This window comes from Carassius auratus, chromosome 30, assembly GCF_003368295.1.
Source record: "Carassius auratus strain Wakin chromosome 30, ASM336829v1, whole genome shotgun sequence".
Taxonomy (NCBI): domain Eukaryota; kingdom Metazoa; phylum Chordata; class Actinopteri; order Cypriniformes; family Cyprinidae; genus Carassius; species Carassius auratus.
The window spans coordinates 4,739,280-4,761,018 of NC_039272.1; the positions used below are offsets into that span (position 1 = coordinate 4,739,280).

At 35.3% G+C, this 21,739-nt stretch overlaps 1 protein-coding gene across 2 annotated transcripts in view; it reads right to left on the bottom strand.

The window, feature by feature from the left end:
• Nucleotides 1-2,493: 2,493 nt before the first annotated feature.
• LOC113048951 (serine/threonine-protein kinase TAO3-like) overlaps nucleotides 2,494-21,739 on the bottom strand; it is a 49,840-nt gene continuing 30,594 nt past the window's right edge. For both annotated transcript variants that reach the window (XM_026210934.1, XM_026210933.1), the window contains exons 10-20: nucleotides 20,979-21,060; nucleotides 15,052-15,219; nucleotides 13,810-13,992; nucleotides 12,251-12,385; nucleotides 9,604-9,840; nucleotides 9,079-9,207; nucleotides 8,637-8,840; nucleotides 7,122-7,361; nucleotides 6,651-6,863; nucleotides 4,716-4,898; nucleotides 2,494-3,651 (exon numbers count right to left, since the gene is read on the bottom strand). In XM_026210934.1, the coding sequence (XP_026066719.1) occupies nucleotides 3,490-3,651; nucleotides 4,716-4,898; nucleotides 6,651-6,863; nucleotides 7,122-7,361; nucleotides 8,637-8,840; nucleotides 9,079-9,207; nucleotides 9,604-9,840; nucleotides 12,251-12,385; nucleotides 13,810-13,992; nucleotides 15,052-15,219; nucleotides 20,979-21,060 (1,936 nt within the window). In that variant the 3' untranslated portion in view covers nucleotides 2,494-3,489. The remainder of the gene's footprint in view (nucleotides 3,652-4,715; nucleotides 4,899-6,650; nucleotides 6,864-7,121; nucleotides 7,362-8,636; nucleotides 8,841-9,078; nucleotides 9,208-9,603; nucleotides 9,841-12,250; nucleotides 12,386-13,809; nucleotides 13,993-15,051; nucleotides 15,220-20,978; nucleotides 21,061-21,739) is intronic.

Sequence of the window (21,739 nt, forward strand, 5' to 3'; positions counted from 1 at the left end):
TATCTTAATGATTTTTGGCTTAAATGAAAAATCTAGAATTTTGAGTAAAAGAACAGCATTTATCAATATAATCTTTGCTATCACTTCTAAACAATTTAACACATCCTTGCTGAATAAAAGTCTAAATTTCTTACATTTAAAAAAAAATGTACTGACCCCAAACTTTTGAACTGTGGCGTACTATATTGTTAGAAAATATTTCTATTTTAAATAAATGCTGTTCTTTTTAATACTTTATTCATCAAAAAATCCTGAAAAAAGTATCACAGTTTCCCCAAAATATTTGTCAGCACAACTGTTGATAATTCTAATAATAAATCAGCATATTATTCTGATTTCTGAAGATCATGTGACACTGAAGACTGTAGGAATGATGCTGAAAATACAGCGGAGCATCACAGAAATAAATTCTATTTTAAAAGATATTAAATATACTGTACATGTCTTCCCAGTAATTCAGTCCAGGTAACCACAATACAGCAGTTCTGAATCTCAGTCAACGGTACACTGGTGAACATGTGCTTTTTTTGTTCAACAACACAGACTCTGACCTATTAATCTACTAACATGATTTATTTACACCTTATCTCCAAATATAATCATCTGAATAAACAGATGGTTGACAGATGGTTTTTAAACACAATATATAAACAATACTGAACAAAGTAGATATTATTGGTGATGTTGTTTTAATAGTAAACCGTACGTGTCTTGTAGACTTCACATGGACAACCTCAGCCATTACTGACCTGCAACATATTTCACAAAATCTATAGGTCGACGGTACTTTACCTGGCAACAACGCAGATCAACACAGACACCCTCACATGCACGTGAGATTCAGTTTTTTATCTTATTTTATTTTTTATATCAGCTGCTGCACTCAAAACAGGTTGCCATAGATCTACATGATAAAAAAAAAAAAAAAAAAAAAAAAAAAAAAGAATTCCCACTAATGCTTTTTGGAAGTAAATAAATATAAAAAAAGATGCAGTTTCAAACGAACATCAAATTTAAAAAAAAAAAAAAATTATATATATATATATATATATATATATAGAGAGAGAGAGAGACAGAGAAAGAGAGAGAGAGAGAGAGAGAGAGAGAGAGAGTAAATGCACATATATAAAGATGAATAGTATAATATACTGTTATAATAAAAATAAAGGAGAGTATATACAGTTTTTATTTTAAGTGTATGGAAAAGTGCATTTAAGTCCAGCGTTAGAAAAAAATTAAAAACCCGTGTATAAAAAAAATGCACCTAGCATCTTTGTCAGACCTGGAGTGCCCTCTAGTGCAAAGACTAGTATATGAAACAAATCCTATCTGTCCACTCAATATTATATGAATATTATAATACACTCTGATCAGAATGAAGCTACACTTATGACTGGTGCAATGCAGCAGCTCTGGCTATAAGCAAAGTCATCGTCATCTCTGATTTAGCTTCATGAAACACACCAGTCATGTGACAGGGATTCTGGGATTTGTCAGCCGTACTTCCCAGCATCTTTGAGAGCAGTGAGCCTGATGCATGAGAGCTTCAGTGTACATCCCACATTCACACACATCGTGCCAGAGGGCAACATGCTCAGACTAGCTGCATTTCTAATAAACAAATCACCAGCACAAAGACACATGAAGATACTTGGGTCGATGATGAAGATTAATGTACCTTTGAGCGAAGGTTCGACAAAAGTCCAAGACAGCAACTCTTTGTCCTAAATCAGCAGCTGTAAGCAAAAAAAAACGTCAAGCATCTTAAAACACCAAATTATATCTCAATCACAGAAATTGTTTGCAAGAAGAGTTTTGCTCATAACCTAAACAGGGCTATAGTACATTATATACTGTATATATATACACTGTAATTTAAATTATTTTATCAATTGCATTATAAATGTTTTAAACACCATCATAATAATTATTGTATAAATTATTATGCATGCAGTTTTACCCCATTTTAATTGAGAAACGTCATAATGACAGACTATTTTAAGTGCATAAAATCTGAAAGGTTATTATTATTATTAAGCTCTCTCTCTCTCTCTCTATGCACACACACACACACACACACACAAAAGTTTGCTGGGAAATAATTACAATTTCACTCCTTACAGAAGTACATTTTCACTGATAAACTAATATTATTTAGTAAAGGCAACTGATCAAAGATACTTCAACCTATGCCTTCATTTACATCACTTCATTTGGAAGCATTTGTGACCCAAATAGCTGCATCTCAGACAAATATTGTCCTCCTAACAAACCATACATCAATGGAAAGCCATGTATAATAAATCACAATTTAAAAAAAATGAGCTCCTATGACGTGCTTCAGGGTCACACTTCATTCTGCCTCGAGTAAATAAAATGCAAAGGAAAATTTCTGTTGTATTTGTAGCTGCATCTTTAATTTCACAAGGTTCTCAGTGCAGTAAACTGGAAATAAAGCCAAAGGAATAAAATGTTCCAGACTACAACACGACGCCGCTTGTGTGACGAGCACTTTATTTACAAATATAATGAAAAGCTCTGACAGAATCATGCCTCTTAACCTGAAAACAAATGTAAAGTGCATGCGACAGTAAAGCGTTTGTATGTCCACCGAGACTTTGTAGAAAATACACAGATGACCAGAATCAAAGGGAAACCCCAATCATCAAATCAGACGCCTTGAGATAATTTTACCAGAGACTGCAGGAGGGAAAGGGTGCGGAAACATTTAGAATATATAGATGTATATATGTATAAAGAAATTAAAATTGAGTTAAAATCTAATAGGAAAATAAGTAATAAGTTCTCATAAAGCCTTCTATACACAAAATACATGTCCCTTTCCCTTCAGCCCTTTGTGCAGGCACCACATGTGAGGATCGATGCATGTATTATTCACATTGTGCACCTCAGATGAGGTGAATTACTGTACCGTGCATATGACAAAAAAAATCATATTCAATGACCATAAGAATCTCAGAGTCACAGATGCAACTATCAAATTTGTTTTAATATGCAAACGTTATCAAATTTCTTCAATACTTAATAAAAGGCATTACCAAATAGAGATTGAAGCAGCAAGACGGCTGCAATAAAAAAATAAAAAATAAAAAAAAGTATTAAATCTCACAGCCGGTCAAAAAATTTAACAAAAAAAAAAAAACCTTGTGCACAAGTGCATCTGGATTCATCTGAGCAATACAAACCCCCCGTTCATATTGCTTTTGTCTTGAAATCTCTCATTTAAATCACACTGAAAGTGTTATCATTGCACGAGAAAACGTCGACATCAACACTTTAATCGTCTCGTATATAATATTCATATATAAAACATGTTCTCCCTTGACGTGTGTAGAAACAGACGGCAGCCCAGAGGATCGACAGGACCGTCTGTAGCAAAAACAGCAGATTTGTTCCCAAAAAAACAAAAATCAACAATGAAGGAAACGGAGAGAAGTGGGCGAGCAGGACAGAGGCGGGACGCTGCTCTCATCTGTAGTCATCTTTAGGGTAGTCCAAAGCACCCAAGTTACTGAAACCCAAACGAAGGCTCTCCGTATCGAAGGCGTCGATTTCTCTCTCGTGACGGTCCATCAGGTGCTTGATTCGGTCGGTGCGCTCTTTCTGAAGAGAAGCCAGCTCCTCCTCGATCTGAAAACACAAGACTGAAGCTCAAACCAGTATCTCTGAAAAATGCCTTGCTTTTCCTTCCTTCGATTTTGCTAAAAACACAGTTAAACACAGTCGTGTCCCTGCAGCACAGAAGCTTTCATCAGTAACACAGGAATATTTGTAGAAATAGACAACAATACATTGTATGGGTCAAAATGATCAAATATTTTTTATGCCAAAAATTAAAGATTATGTTCCAATAATGTTCCATAATTTTTGATTAGTAATATGCATTGCTAAGAACTTCATTTGGAAAACTTCAAAGGGGATTTTTTCAATATTTAGATTTATTTGCTCCCTCAGATTCCAGATTTTCAAATCGTTGCATCTCAGACAAATATTGTCCTCTACTTCTAAAAACAGAAAACAGAGTTGGTAACCTCAAATTCAATGTTAGCTTGTCCACTTAAAATAATTCAAGTAATGAAGCTAAGTGGGATTTCTTGTTTGCTAGATCTTTTTAAAATATAAATCTTTTATCACATTCTAAATGACTATGAACATATTTGATGTATCCTTAGTGAACACATATATTAATTTATCTAAAAAAGTATTGAATCTGTGCATGTACTTTTGAAATATACAATAATATATATTTTATCTATATGCACAAATAAATAAAATGTCATTTTAGTATTATAGTTCAGAGAATTTCTGAATCCAGGCTAACTTTGGTTAACGCTTTAGTAATTCAGTTTTGAGTTTTTGTCATTTTTCGTTTTTTAAATGTGTACGTAGGTTTGATTGATTTTATTTCAGTTTAAGATTGAGTTATTTTAGCACATCAGGTTAACTAAATAAGAATGAGTTATTCACATTTTATTTTAAGTTACTTTAAGATTTTAGTTTTAATAAATGTTTTATTAATATACATATAAATACATATATACACACACACACACACACACACACACACTGCAGTGCATTCAGGCTAACAGTTTTAACCTAACACATATATAGATATTGGTAGTACAGTATTGGTATTCCAGTAAACTACTGATGTTAAACAAGTTCGAGTCTTAGAGGTTAATAACAGACAGGACCTTCTGTTCAAGGTGTGCTCGGCGCAGGGAGACCTTCTGCTCCAGTTTCTGCTGCTCGCGCTCGTGCTGAGCCTCGGTCTGAATCTTGATCTTGCTCTGGTACGCATTGAGTAACTCCATCTCCTGCTGCAGCTGCTGCCTCAGAGCCTGGCACTCGGCCTCCTGAGCTTCATCCAGACGGAGCTGCACAAAAACACACACCAGCGCACGTGAGCCTCACACTACAGCACAGTTACGGTTTACCATCAATGGCCTTCTTGTACAGGCAACGAGCCGAGACTGGAATTTCAAACAGGAGGCCTCAGTTTTTTCTTTATGTCGACTTTATGATTTCCTTAAAGAGCTCTTTTGGTGCAACTTGCTATGACACTGATTGGTGGAATTTTGGTGGAGAGCATTATGGGTAATGTAGTTTTCAACCACAAATTCACCTGCAAAAGAATTATAAAATTTCCCTACAGAACACGATCATCAACTATTTATTCTTTTTCTCTCAAAAATGCCACATTATGGAGATTAACTCTTTCCCCTCCAGCGATTTTACTGATTATCACAAAAAATTAATGGGCCCCAGATTATTTTGTTGTATGAATATATGAACATGCAATACATCAAAACAAAGATCAGACCCTCTACTTTCAAAAAAAGATCAGTTTTATTCTAGCTTCAAGCATAGCTTTTTTTTTTTTTTTATGTCAATACTTGAATTTAGGTACGTTTCATTAAAAAAAACAACAACAAAAAACAACAAAAAAAAAACATTTTGAGCAAAAAGCAGAGAAAATCACTTTTTTTTTCAAATACTACATCTGCATCATATTCAGTAATATTATTAAAGCAAAGATGCAGTAGATGGCTTCCTTCAGCACTCCCAAAGCTTGCACAGGCTTTTCTGGACTCATTCTAGCTTTATTCTACAGAGCAATTCTAGGCTCATTTAACTGCACTTTCTAGACTGATTCTAGGGCATTTCTAGACTCAATCTACAGCATCCTCTAGAATCATTCTAGCCTCATTCAACTGCACTTTCTAGACTAATCTATAGCACCCTCTAGAATTTTTCTAGCACTTTTCTAGACTCATTCTATAAATTCTAGAAGCACCCTCTAGAATCGTTGTTGCGCATTCCTAGACTCAATCTACAGCACCCTTCAGATGCATTCTAACATCACTTTCTAGAATCATTCTAGCCCTATTCTTCAGTGCAATTCTAGACTCATTCAACTGCACTTTCTAGACTCATTCTACAGCGCCCTCTAGAATCATTCTAGAGCATTTCTAGTCTCATTTTACAGCACAATTCTAGACTTATTCTAGCACATCTCTAGACTCATTTTACAGCAGTTTCTAGATTCATTCAGGAGATGTGTAATACTACCCTCTAGAATCAAGCACATTTCTAGCCTTATTCTACACTCATTCTAATAGCATTTTCTAGACTCATTTTACAGCACCCTCAATAATTATTCTACAGCACAATTCTAGATTATTCTAGTATGTCTCTAGACTCATTTTACAGCGGTTTCTAGATTCATTCAGGAGATGTGTAATATTACCCTCTAGAATCATTCAAGCACATTTCTAGCCGTATTCTACAGTGCAATTCTAAGCTCATTCAACCGCACTTTCTTTTGACGCATTTCTAGACTCATTTTAACGCATTTCTAGACTCATTTTACAGCACCCTCAAGAATTATTGTACAGCAAATCTCTAGACTCATTCTACAGCACTTTATAGATTAATTGAATAGATGCGTAATAGTGTCCCTGAGCATATACCAGTGAAAATACAAGAACCTACAAAATTCCGTATTTGGGACAATGTTAAACGCTTTGTCAAAGACATTCCAAGTGTCTATTCCTCACAATGATCTCACAGATTAACGTGAACGAACTGGTCTCTATAATGGTTAACGGTGTTGTTTCTTCACTCACTGCCTGCGATGCCATCATCTCGTTGATGCTCTGCTCGTACCGCTCAGCAAGGATGGCCAGTTTGCGTGTTTGCTCGTCCTTCAGGGCTTTTAGCACCGTCCTGTGCTCGCTTTTGGGGGTCACCTCAAGCTGATGGTGCCGCAGGGCCTTGTACTGTTTCGTCTGGACTTTACATGTGTCCTGGAACTGTTTCTTTATCTGGAGCTCCATCGCCTGCAGAAGACAAAGCTCAAAGTTGAATAAACACAAATTGACAGCCTTTCCAGGACAAAAATGACCATCTTATATCAGTTTTGCCTCAAAGGATTGTGAAACCAAGCTTTTTTTGGTAACACTTATAAGAACCCATCATGCATTAACTAACATTAGCAATACATTTGTAATATTATTTATTAATGCGCAACAGAAAAAAAGAAACATGTGCAGTAATACAAAAAAGTTATAAAAAGGAATCTTCTCAATTGGTGGTACCTTGAGGTTCTTGGGCTGCTGCCGTAGTTCGAGCACATGTTTCCTGTGCAGTTCTCTCTCTCTCCTGCTGTTGTATTCGATCTGGTTCTCCAGCTCTGTTTGATGCTGCAGTCGGATCACATCCATGCGTAGTTTCTGTAGGCTCTTCAGCTGCCTCTGCTCAAGCTCTTGGGTCGACTCGTCTTGTCTGATCAACATAGCGTGCTCCATTTCCTTCTGGGTCTTCTTCTTATTCAACTCCTGACAGACCCAAATTAACATTACGATATTAAATAATAAGGTCTCTTTTAAATCTACTAATATTTGTACATAAACTAGCAGTGTTACAAAACAAAGTTAGTGGTTTAAAACAAACCCCATTACTTGCTCTCAAATCAGATTAATTGAAGACAGTCATCAACCCTGAGAAATGGCTCTAATTTAGCATTATCCCTGTGCAAAGCCTTCATATGATTATCCTGTATATATACATGTACATACTGATCAAAAGTATAGGCTATTTAGATACATTTTTAAAAATATCTTATGCTCACCAAGGCTGCATTTTTTTATTTATTAAAAACAATAAAAGTACTTATATTGTGAAATTTGGTGCTCAAGAGATGTATCCATCGTGAAAGAGCAGAAACATTTCATAACATTATATATTTATTTATTTGTCTTTAATAATTTATTTAAAAACAATAATCTTACTGACCCCAAAACTTGTAAACACACATAACACTATCGCTCAAAAGTTTGGGATCAGTAAGACTTGTGATGTTTTTTAAAGTCATCAAGGCTGCATTTATTTATTCAAAAATACAGAAAAAAACAGTAATCTTGCTAAATGTTATTAGAATATAAAATAATGGTTTCTATTTTAATATCCTTTCAAATATAATTTATTTCTATGATGCAAAGCTGAATTTCCATCATCATTACTCCATAAATGCGTATAAATCCGTATAAAGTGTCACATGATCTTCAGAAATAATTCTAATATGATGATTTATTATTAGAACTATCAACATTTTTGCTGCCAAATGTATATACAGTATATTTATTTTTTATATGAAAGTAAAAAAAGAACCGCTAAAAAGAAATAGTTAAAATGTACTGCCTCCAAACTTTTAAACTGTAGTGTATATTGTTGGAAAGTATTTCTATTTTAAATAAATGCTCTTTTTTTTTTTTTTTATTCATCAAAGAATCCTGAAAAAAATATCAGTTACCAAAAAAATATTAAGCAGCTCAACAATTTCAACAAAACATCAGCATATCAGAATGTTTTTTGAAGATCATGTGACACTTTAAACTGGAGTAATGATGATGGAAATTCAGCTTTGCATCAAAGAAATAAATTCAATTTTAAATTAAATGAAAATAGAAACCACTATTTTATATTGCAATAACATTCTGTGAGATTACAGTTTTTTTCTGTATTTTTGATCAAATAAATGCAGCCTTGACGACTTCTTTAAAACACATCCCAAACTTCTGAGTCCTAAGCAGTCTTCAGCATGTCTTCCTCACCTCTCGTAGCTGTTCCTGCTCAAACTCGTGCTTCTTGACCATGATCTTGCGTTTGAAGGCCCTGCAGTTCTTGTCATAGAAAGTCCTCTGTTGACCCAGAAGCTGAGCCTCCTCTTCCGCCTGGGAATGCTGTATGTTCTCCTTATGCTTGGAAAGCCTCTCCTGCTTCTCTTTCTTAGGCGTGCTGTGGTCTTCACTCATTTCCTGAATGAAGAATCATGAGAAGAGACAAAAGAATTAAAAGAAGGGCGATTGCACCCCATTTTTAAGTCAACATGAAATGGCATTCGCAACCCATTTTACTCTTGTAATCTAGTGATTTTCTATGCCAGATTTTTCAGTGACAAGTAGTAAGTATCTTCAAAATTATGTAGTAAGTGGGAAAAGGAATACATTTTTTTAATACATTTTTCAGTAAACATGGTCAAGTATAGTTTCGAACCTCTTTGATCTTCTCCTTGCACAGCTTATACTGTTTCTTCTGGTTATCCAGGAAGTTGGTGAGCTCTTTCTTCTGCTGGACCATGATTTGCTGCTGGAACTTCTTCTCATCAGCTGCCAGTGTCTTCATCTGAGCAACACAAAGCAGATTTATCATCAATAGCAATGCAGATTTTTTTTTTTTGCAAACTAAAAAAAATCATTTTCTTTGCCATTTTCTTCTCGGGCTTCATTAACATATTAATCAACATATGCTATAATAATTCTTAGCATTCATACCTTGGCTATTTACATGCTTTACATGCAATATGTAAAATAATAATATAAATTAATGAAATGATCTACATGAACTTTTGCACCTTTGTGTATTGATTTTTTTTTTACTGTAGAATTTATTATTAAGACGTGAATGTCCCAGAATCATGATTTTAGTCAACATTACGTCAACAACAGTCGACCAATATTTAATAAGCTGGTAACTATAAACCCTTCGGTCTCAACAGAAGAGTAAAGAAAGATCCCCCACTTCTTTGTCCGTCTGGATGGTGTGCTTCTTGGCAAGTTTCTCCAGCTCAATGAAGGCATTGTTGGCGTGTGTTTCCAGTTCTTTTTGGAGCTTCAGTCTGTGCTCGTCGATCTCTGCCTTCAGCTTGTTCTCCAGAGCAATCAGCTGCTTCTGGTGCTGCCGTCGCATGCGTTTGTATCCCGACATCTGCTCTCGGAGCTCATTTTCCTGCTCGTGTTCATGGATCTGACGCGTGACCTAGATGGAAAACAACTCGGTCAACTTTTGAGATGATTGTGAATGAGATTTTTTCAGTGTTCTAAAGTGCAAAAGGTGACCAAAGGTTGCATAATTTCAAAAATTTGGTGGAACTTTTAAGACATTGTCAGATTATTCAAAATTACTTATCAGGCTACATGCATCTCCCTAGTTGAAAACTTCCAATTTCTCCCCATTTTGTCCATTTTTAAATCCTACTGGCACATTTTGGACCGTCACCTTGGAATGTTTCTAAAGCATCCCCAAAAAAATAAGCTCTGGAAATGTGAGGATCTAGAAAGAAAAATGAGCAATAGCAAATGGAATAATTCATCAGATATTGTCCGATGATTAACCAGATTGCATGATGACGATCAGTGTCAAGTTTCACATTATGAGAGCAGAATAAACAGAAAAAGCCATGAAATCTACCGCACAGCAACTGATAAGACTAAAAGTTCTTGTGATCTCTTGTGATTTTTCAAAAAAAAAAAAAAAAAAAAAAAAACAACAACATTCCAGCCCATAATTATTAATCATACTACAATATCTAATTGTGAAAAAAGTGGAAAAGTTGCAAGGGTGAATATTACACATCTCAACATTGCCTTTGTGCATTTTCTAGATCTAGAAGGTCACAGATGCCTCTAAATCTAACAAAACACTGAAAAAAAACGTTCCCAACGTTCCCTTGACTTGACAAACCTGGAAGAAGGGCGCGTCCAGATCAAACTGTTCGTGGAGTTTCTCGTAACTCCCACCTGAACTCTTCAAGCCAAACATATTGGCGAAATAAACCACCCGTGAGAACATCGAGATCCGCCTGCACTACATCCCCCGAAAGCACTCGCTCAAATCCCACCGGGAGAGAAAGAGAGAGGGGATAAAGAGAGGGAGAGAGGGTGAACACTGCTTCTCTCTCCTCGCAGGTGCGCCGTGAATGAAAGAGGTTCTCAGAGAGGCCTAAGAAGCGTTTAGTAAGCCAGTCACATGAGACGCCTGTCGAAGGGGGAACTTCCCTTATCGCCCCGAGAATCAGAAGCCCCACTGTAACAACAGTCACCAATCCAAACGCTTTCTGCTCAAATGCCCCAATCAGCCACACTGAGAGCACTGAACCCTGGCGGCAAAGCAAGGATGAGAAGGAGTGTAAGATACACCCCCAGGATGAAGGTGTCACAGATGACCATTTAAATTAAATTTCTGACCTTTTGAGATCAAATGTAAACATGTGTGAAGCTGACACCAAAGTGTTCGACAGGCATTGCACTTTTGTTTTTAGCATGCATGCATGCAGGAGCCAATATAATCCCACACTGTGAAAAACGACACGTGAGATTTATCAGATTCTACATTTAATTTTACAATCTGTAACAAACCTAAGATATTCACACATTCCCTTTTCCATAACCAAAAGCTATGCCAATGCATCGACATATTAATTTCATTAATTCAATCTGTGTCCCTGCAGCACAGAAGCAGTCATCAGTAACACAGGTTTATTTGTAGCAATAGACAACAATACATTGCATGAGTCACAATTATACATTTCTCTTTTATGACAAAAATAATTAGGATATTAAGTAAAGATCATGTTCCATGGAGATATTTTGTAAATCTCCTACCGTGAATACATAAAAACTAAATTTTTGATTAGTAATATGCATTGCTAAGAACTTCATATGAACCACTTTAAAGGAGTTTTTTTTTTTTTTTGCGCCCTCAGATTCCAGGTTTTCAAATAGTTGCATCTCAGACAAATATTGTCATCCTATCCCAACAAACCATACATCAATGGAAAGCTTATTTATTCAGCTTTCAGTTTTCACATATGCTTTCCTTCCTTTTTCCTGTCTCACTTTGTTTCTACAGCTCACCCTTCCTCTACAGCTCTTCTCTTTCCCTGCATTACCCTAGATCCTTAAGTCTCCTTCCATGCAAGCATAAAACCCATATAATTAATAACTAAACCGTATATAAACCTACTGTAGCCAAACTCCTTTGTGCTCATCTGATATGAGTGATGTGTCTGTAGTAGCAGACAAAGTCCACTGCGCTCGTCTGCCTCTAGAGGGCGCTCGCGCTCCAGAGAAACCGAGCCAAAACAGGTGACGTCATCATCTAACCCAAACACACTGATCGACTACACCGCCTGCCCTTGATCTCCATTCATTCATCAATCAGACTGGAAGTGGTTGTGTCACAACGGATTATTTTGCATGCTCAACTGCCTAATAAATTATTTTTGTGAGTCAGATACTGACTGTGTTTTCTGAAGGAGGCAAAGAACACTGAGAGAAATGACCACAGTGTATAAAAGCAAAGGGATGACAAGAAAAAGAATGAGTAGAGCAGGAGAGGAGGGGAATGAGAGGATGACAGTAAGGATGATGTCACTCTTTCTCCTCACCAGTGAAGCCGACTTGATGGTGGTGAAGCGCTCATGGTTTTTAAAGTTTTGAGCCGGAGCTCTTTCTGACGAGGACGGTCTCGGGTCCGAGCGCTGGTCCCGATGAAGAAGGTCCTCACGGATAGACTGATGATCCTGAGGACGAAAAGCACATCAAATCAGCCAGAGTTTACAGTCAAACTGAAAATGATTCAGACACCAGAAATATTTTTATATATTTTTTTAAATAGTTGGTGCAAGACACTATAGTTCATTAATGTACTGTAAGTGAGGATAGGAAAATAAAGTGAACAGTGACATTTTATAATCAAAAACTCTTCATACAGTGGACTATTAGAAACAATTGGGACCAAAAATGATTTAGACACTTTGACCTGAGCATGATTTGAAGTGTTTTTCTTTAAACGCTAATGGATCTTTTTCACATTTCTGTGTTTCTCAGCAGTGGAAGGGTTAACTTGAACAGCAGTGAATGGGAGAGGAAACACAGATATATATTTTTTGCATTCCCTTTGGCTCAAACAGCAAAAGAAAAACTCCACGATAGTGTTTTCATTAACCAAAAAAAAAAAAAGCACCAAAAAATGACACTTTTTAGAGATTGTCAAAAGCACTAGAGGAGAAAATACATTTTTTATTGTAAAAAATCTGGTTGGCTGTTTGTTTGTAGGGACTCACAACTTGTGATTTTAAGTCAGCCTGACAATTATAACAACAATAACAATTATTATTAATATCATTATCAAGAAAAATACTGCAAAAGAGATATTACTAATGAGATATTTAAGATAAATTACAATAAAAATATTTTACAGTACACTTACCGTTTACGAATGTTCATATATTTATTATATTAAAATCACAGCCTTTGTGATTTGTTGTCAAATGTCTATTACTGTTACTAACAACTGTGAAGTGAATTAACCTGAGTGTTGTCAGATAAGCACCAAGAACAGCATGTTTAGTGCCTGTAGTATGTACTAGCTGCAGTCTCAAGCACAAGTTTGCATTTTTGGTGGAGAGGAGCACCATTGAACGTTTTCATCTTCAATCTAATAATAACTTTAAGTATACCTTCTCTGTGGCCTGAAAGACTGAGTGTACCATTAAAACTGTAAGAAGCAGTTCTTCTGAGAGAGAAAATCATAGGAACGGACTGGAAGGCATATGTGACCCTGCAGCACAAAACAAGTCTGAAGTCTCTGGGGTATATTTGTAGCAATAGCCAACAATACATTGCATGGGTCATAATTATGCATTTTTTTTAATATTATTAATAATATGCATTGCCATGAACACAATTTGGACAACTTTAAAGGTGATTTTCTTAATATTTAGATGTTTTTGCAACCTCAGATTCCAGATTCTCAAATAGTTGCATATCCTAACAATCCATGCATCAATGGAAAGTTATTTATTTTAATCTCAATTCCACAAAAGTGACCCGTATGACTGGTTTTGTGCTCCAGGGACACATACATTGCATCAATGCAAGTATGGTAAGCATTTAAATGAAAAGGAGTGCAATGCATTTTAAGCACTGTGCGTGTGTTTGAGACCTTTTTGGAAGTGGGAGACTCGAGGGTGCTGTCGTAGTCGTGGTGCAGCTCGGAGCAGGAGTCGTCTTGCACCTCCTGCAGACTGTTAACGCTGCTGCTCTGACTCCCAGTGCTCACCGAGGTGCTGGGGATGGAGTGATTACTGCCCAAACTGTTCATCTTACACCCTGCCTGATCTCCATCCTGTGCAAAACAGAGAAACTGATCACCATCCGTACTGAAAACCCCTGTTTACCTCACTGCTAGGCCTGTAACAGCAGATGAACAGAGATACATTCATCACTGAGAGTCACTTCATAGTTCAGTGTTGTTCAAAATAGTGTATAGTCCCACAGAGTTTAGTATAGTATATAGTTATATCTTATGTTTATTTCAATATATTATATAATATCAAACGTTCAGTTTTTTTATGATGTATTGTTCTTGAAAGAAGCCTCTGTTATGCTCCCCAAAGGTCCATTTACTTGTTAAAATATATTAAAAACAGTGTTTTTTTTTTTTTAAATACTGTTACAATTTAAGTTATTTTAATCTGTTTTAAAATGTCATTTATTTCTGTGAATGCAAAAAGCTGAATTTCCAGTAGTCATTTTGTTCCATGATTCTTTAATGAATAGAATTAAAAAGAATTTGATATATATATATATATATATATATATATATATATATATATATATATATATATTTTTTTTTTTTACAAAATGTTAACATATCTACTTTCACGTCTGATTCATTTAATGCATCCTTGTTGAATATTAATTTCCTAAAAAAAAAAAAAAAAAAAAAAAAACTAAACTATTGTTACACTTTACAATGTTACATTTTTGTAAAGTGCATAAAACTACAAATATACTGAAAACATCCATAACTGTTTGTCATATACTGTGGTTGTGTATAGTATAGTACATGCATCATATAACCTCAGTTTAGTACAATATACTTTAGTTGACACTGACAAGTTAATTCTTTATAATGTAGTCAAGTTTAGTTTATTACCCTTAAATCTAATTGTGGCCCTTTACATCCATTAAATAAACCGACAGACACCAAATCCATCTGTAGTCTTAGTTTTTTGTTAAAGCGTCAGCTGCAAACACGTAAAGGACATTTTTTAGTAAGAGTCAGTGCCAAATCTGCTGTGTACAACAAGAGAAAGCTCGCTGACCATTGAGGAACTCACAGAGACACTTATGAAGTCAACGTGTGTGTGTGTGTGTGTGTGACACTCGCTTCTGAACCCACCTCCTCGTCTTCCTGAGACTCCCCCATTGGGCCGTTGTGTTTCTCTTGGTACAGGATTTTCTTCATTTTACGGTACTGCAGGTTGTCCAGCTCTCTGACCGCATCCTTCGTCCTCTGGATCAGATCGATGAGGACCCGCAGAGGACGCTCTCTCCTCACAAACTCATGCTGGGACGGACAAAGAGGGCACTTGTGAAATTAATATTGTTTGTGAAATTTTACCCATGTGTGGTGATCAAATGCATAAACACAGCTTCTGTCCATAACCCCTTGGGTTCTAGGTTTTATTCAATTTATGAAAAAAAAAGTGTGTTTTTATTTGGTTCTGTGTTCACCTGGAAATCACAAAAATGCGTGCATTTTATAAAAGCTAATATTTCAGGAGAAGCATTTGGATGTTAAGCATGATGCAGTTTAACTGCCATTAAATAAACCCACGTCTCAATCCTCTCAGCATGCCGGATTACTCTGCTTGTGCTCCGAATTACATATTTCGTCTGTGCTTGTGTGTAATGTGGCCTCGAGTGGACACATGCCACGTGGAGGACGGTTTCTGACATGGCTGGCTAAATGTGGACTTGATCTCACCTCCTCAATGGAAATAAAAAGCGAATCGACTGGAGAGTTCAAGCTGCTGCATGCGTGCATCTTAACTGGGCTCGCACAACCACAAACCATGAGTCTTGAAAACTAATTGGTCGTATGCAATGCAGTTTTTCCCTTACCATAAACCCTCCTTCTGAGACTTTCTTGCACACTGCCATTCGTAAATCTGGGTTTGATGAAGTTTGAATGAATACTTTTATTAAACAAGCGTGCATTAAATGGATCAAAAGTGACATTCACGATGTTCTAAAATATTCTGTTTTAAATAAATCCACTTTGGTTTAATTTTCTATTTCTCAGTTTTTCACGGTGAAATATTAAGCAGCACAAGAGTTTCAACACTATAATAATGAGAAATGTTTCTCGAGCACCAGAAAGTAGGATTTCTGAAGGATCATGCGACCGTGAAGACGCTGAAAATTCAGCTTTGCCATCACAGGGATAAATTATGTTTAGTTCAAACTATAATAACATTTCACATAACTTTTTTTTGACTGTATTTTTAACCAAGCAAATGCAACCTTAGTGAGCATACGAGACATTTACCAAACTCCGAACTTGTTTAAGGTGGACTAGACTCTAGACTCTCAGAGTGATTTGGAGAGGAATCACAAATTGAGTTGAGAACACATTTTGTTTAATAGGGTCACGTCTGTGCTGCGAGCGGGTTAAAGCAAACGGCTCAAGCGTTAAACCCGGCGAAGTCAGTTACAGCTAACAGCTCGGTGATAACACATAACTCTTCTCTAAACGCACATCTGTGACTGACCAGCCCGGGAGGAAACTAATCTACAGGATTATCCCATTTAAATGCAAGAAATGACATAATCTGATCAGCTGGTGAGTGATATTGACGGCTCGTTCTCAAACGAAACAGACCTCCGTGGGTCAAGAGCAGAGACCTCGTGTGAGATTATGACCGCAGTTGGGAACAGCAAATAGTGGGAAGAGAATAAATGATGCTAGACTCAGATTAATGACCTCTTAAGAAGATTGGAAGGAAGGTCTTGAGGTATTATGGACTGATCATGCATGACCCAAATTTATAATTATTAGTAAATGAATCATTATTTTGAATCCGTTCTTTCCTTTTAGATAAATTAGTTATAAAAACAGTTTGAATCGATTCACATTGAATCATCTGAAGCGGTTTCGCAGTCAGTAAAACAAAGGTTTTAGATGGGACCTTCAAATTTGCTGAAAATTTACCCAATCGCAGGCCATCCACAATATACATGAGTTTGTTTCTTAATCAATGATATTATGGATTCTGGACTTGTATTTGTACTTGAACTTTCACGTCACATGATGTTATTTAATGGACTGGATTGGTTTGGATTACTTGTGGATTATTTTGAATTGCTGAGCAAATGATGCAACACTACATTTCTACATATACATATACTGTATACACACACACACACACACGCACACACACACGCATGCATGCACACACAAACTACCATAAAAAGATTGGGATCAGATCTATTTTTTGTCTTCTGCTCATCAAAGCTGCATTTATTTGATCAAAAATACAGGAAAAAAATGTGAAATATTATTATTATATAACATTTTTATTTTAATATACATTAAAATCTAATTTATTTCTGTGACGTGCAGCTGTATTTTCATCATCATAACTCCAGTCTTCCGTGTCGGTAACACTTTATAATAACTGCATGCTATTAATCATTAGGTAAGCATTAGGAAACAGTTAATTCATCATTTATAAAGTATTAATAGACATTTATAAGCAGTTTATAAATACAGATATAAATGCTTTATACCTGATTTAAAAGCATATCTATAATGTATTTAATAATTGTTTTTTCATACTTTATTAATGATCAATTCATCATTTCTAAATTAAGTATAGCATTATTTACACACCAGTTATTAAGGAGTTGTCAGTGGTTCATAAGATCACTTAGAAATTGTAAGTAAATGATAAATAAACTATTTAAATGTGCATTCATACATATTTTTATTCAGACATATAGTAATAGTTACTTAGTGTTAATAAATGGTTTATTAACATATATTTCTACTGTAATTCAGGGTTAATTCATGTAGTTGTTAGTTAACTTTTTTTGTGAGCTCATCTAAAGTGAGGACTATTTATGCCTTGTAAAGCTTTTACAAATGAGATTTAAAGGCTGTTAATATTTCTATGTTCTGTATCACTGTGTGGTGTTTGTTTCTGTTTTTTGTTTAGAAGATAACTGAGCCTTTAAATATCCTTTATAAATGCTTTACAAGGCATAACTAGTCCTCACTTTAGATGAGTTCACATAAATAGTTAACTGACCACTACTAAATGCTTTATTACTACCTGAATTTACTACATTTCTTGTGATCTTATGAATCACTGGCAACTACTAAATAACTGGTTTGTAAATAATGCTATACTTCATTGAGAAATGATAAATTGATCATGAATAAAGTATGAAACTACACATTATAGATATGCTTTTAAATCAAGAATAAAGCATTTATATCTGTATTTATAAACTGATTATTACTGTCTATTAATGCTTTATAAATTATGAATTATCGGTTTACAAATGCTTAATTAATGATTAATAGTGTGCAGTTATTTTAAAGTGTTACCCAGTGTCGGATGATCTACAGAAATCATAATAATGTGATGATTTATTATCAGTGTGGAAAATTGTCTTCATTTTTTTTGCAACCTGTGATTCTTTTTTTTTTTTTTTTCAGGATTCTTTGATCAATAAAAAGTTAAAAAAGAAGAGCATTTATTTAAAATATAAATCTTTTCTAACAATATACACCACAGTTCAAAAGTTTGGGGTCAGTACATTTTTATTCTTTTTATTTTTTTAATTAAACTTTTATTCAGCAAGGATGTGTTAAATTGTTTAGAAGTGATAGCAAGGATTTATATTGTTAGAAAATAATTATATTTTTAACAAATGCTTTTTTTTTTACTTTTTATTCAACAAAGTTAAAAAAAAAAATAATAATAATAATAATGATAATTATATACAACCGTTATGCACAACCGTTTCCAGCATTGATAATTATAATAATAAATAATCATATTAGAATGATTTCTGAAGACACTTTATACTGCAGTAATGATGCTGAAAATACAGATTTGCATCACAGAAATAAATTACATTTAAAAGGATGTTAAAATAGAAACGATTATTTTATATCATAATAACATCTTGCAAGATTACGTTTTTTTTCTGTATTTTTTTATCAAATAAATGCAGCCTTTATGACTTCTTTAAATAATATCCCAAAATTTTGACCAATATTTTATGACTATATATATAAACTTTAATGTAATGTTTTTGCAAAAAATCTGATGAAATCCAGTAGGCACCCTTGGAAAAGCCCCCATACCCCATCTGAAGTGAGTGCCTAGCATCAACCCGAAGCTCTCAGAGCTAAATAAGATTACCTGCGTCTACCAAAGAGATCAACCATGACCTGTAGCATGCACCCACACAAACAGACCCACACAGTGTGCAAACACACCAATCTCACTGGACACACTGTCCCTTCATGATCACGTATCCAGAGCTTCCCTGCAGCCAACAATTACCCATATCCCAACTGCGCTGCTATACTCTATCACTCATTTATTTTGGCAACGATTTAAACCCATAAGCCTCCCACTGCAGCACGACATCACGACCATCAGTCACCGCGCAGCAATATGTCCACCTACAGCCCCAGTGATTCAGTTGAGAGAAAGTCATGGTTATATTAGTTACGTTAGACACGCACAATCGAAAACTCATCCTCCTTTTATTAACCCTCCAAGGATGTAGTTGGCTCAGCAAATAAATAAATAAAAAAACAGCAAAAAGGCATGCTCCGTGGGCTGAACACGAAACCGTGTCTGTGTGTGAGTCAGCAGGGATGGATGAGTAAGAAACCCGCTGTCATGAGAGCAGGAAGTACTGACAGATATGGCAAAGAGGAAGTGCACTCACCAACTGCACAGGGGCGTATTTTGTGCTTAAATTATATTCAAATGTAATATGCATAATTTCAGTTAGGGTAAAGAAAAGCTTTTGGCTTTTCTTCTGAGGACACAAGAGGGCGGATCGAGCAAAATATTACTAATGCACATTTATTCAAAGTATAAGGTAACAGATCTGTGAAACAAAACAAGTGCAAGATGTTTAAAATAATGGTTATAAACCAATTATAATTAATTAAGTTGCTTAAATAACTATTAAGAAAACAGCATCATGTATGTATGCATGCATGCATAGTTTAAATATAAAACACAGACAGAATACATTTTTTATTTAAAATCATGATTTGCTGTGCAATGGGGGAAAAAAAAATTAAAAGCTAAAAGAAAATCCAAAATAATAGTTTTTGTTTACAAAAAATTATGTATGTGTACTGTGTGCGTTTATTATGACGTGTGTGCATGTGTGTACATACACATAATGAATACACACACACACACACACACACACACACACACACACATATATATATATATATTATGCAAACAAAAACTTTTATTTTGGATATGATTAATCGGGATTAATCATTTGACAGCACCAGATAAAATACAGTAAAAGTAAATTTAAAATAACTGCTTTGTTTTTTTATAATTTTAAAATGAAATGACTGTGATTGCCGAGCTGAAGCATCTTTACTCCAGTCCTCTGTGATCCTTCTGAAATAATTCTAATACGCAGATTTAACACTCAAGAAACATTTATTATTAGTATCAATATTAAAAACCGTTGCACTGATTAATATTTTTGTGGAAACCATTTTTTTTTTTGCAGAATATTTTGCTTAACAAAGTTTGAAAAAAGAGAGTTAATTTTTATTTATTTAATTATTTGTAATTTACACAATGTTTCTTTTTAATGCATCATTGTTAAAAACCCAAAACCATCTGTACGGTTCTTGCTTGTTATGAATTGCACAATTTATGAATATGACATTTCTGAAATGCAACTCCAGAAATTAAGCTTGTGTTGCTTTTCTGCATAATCCTGCAGCTCTTTGCCATTATCAGCTGTAATGTAAACCGGATCATATGCTATTAAAGTCTCACAACGTGAGATTAAGCTGCATTAATTTACATTACTAAGCCTAAGCGTAACAATCCATGTGTGAGTATCACATGAGTACTTCAGTGTGTTTACAAAGTGTGTTTGAGAATGTTACTCAAAGTGGGAATGAATTAACAGTAGTGTGTGGCCACTCAGGAGTCGTGCTTGGACGTCAATGAGCAATGCTTATGAGTGACTTTTATGTGGCATGATAATCTCCCCTGCATCTGTGAACATTTGTGTGCACGGATTACTCACCCGCATGAGTTCTGCCGAGGAGGGTCTGTCCTGAGGAAGTTTTAGTAGGCAGTAGTCAACGAAACTCCGGAATGCATCCGACCTTCACAAAATACAAACTACAGTTACAGTAGCATGCACTTTCATAAGATACGTCATGTACAAATACAGTGGTGGCCAACATTGTTAAAACACTTGATGCATTTAAGAGGTTTCAGCTGTTTTTGTTGAGTTGGCATTAAATACCCATGAAACAAGCTATTGCTGGAACTACAAAAGGAATCTGCTGGAACATTAAAATGAAGGACTGGTACTCAAAGTCCAGATCTCATCCCCATTGATCCCCAAGAAAAATAATCTGAACAGATCTATGGTACATTCAGAGGAAAAGCTTTGGCTTGAGCTGTAGAAAGCATGGGATAACATTAGTGTTGACGGCAGCGAGTCCATGCTCTCTAGACATTAATGGCGGCACTTCGAATACACCCGGCATCCTAGTTTTCCTCATCTACTTTGTACTTCATGATCAACAATCAAGGGATGCAGGATAAATCGCATGTGATTGTCATGCACATCTCGTCAGTAAAGCTGGTTCGGTGAATAATAACACTGGTAAATCTCCATCACGTCCTTTCAGATGGAAACTATTCAGATGCATTTAACACACAAAGACATAGATCACTGACAAACTATGATCTATCGCGTTTATTAGATAAAATCGCATTCGATTTTTATTAATGCCATTTATGTTTTTGTTAATACTACACATTACTCAACTCAAT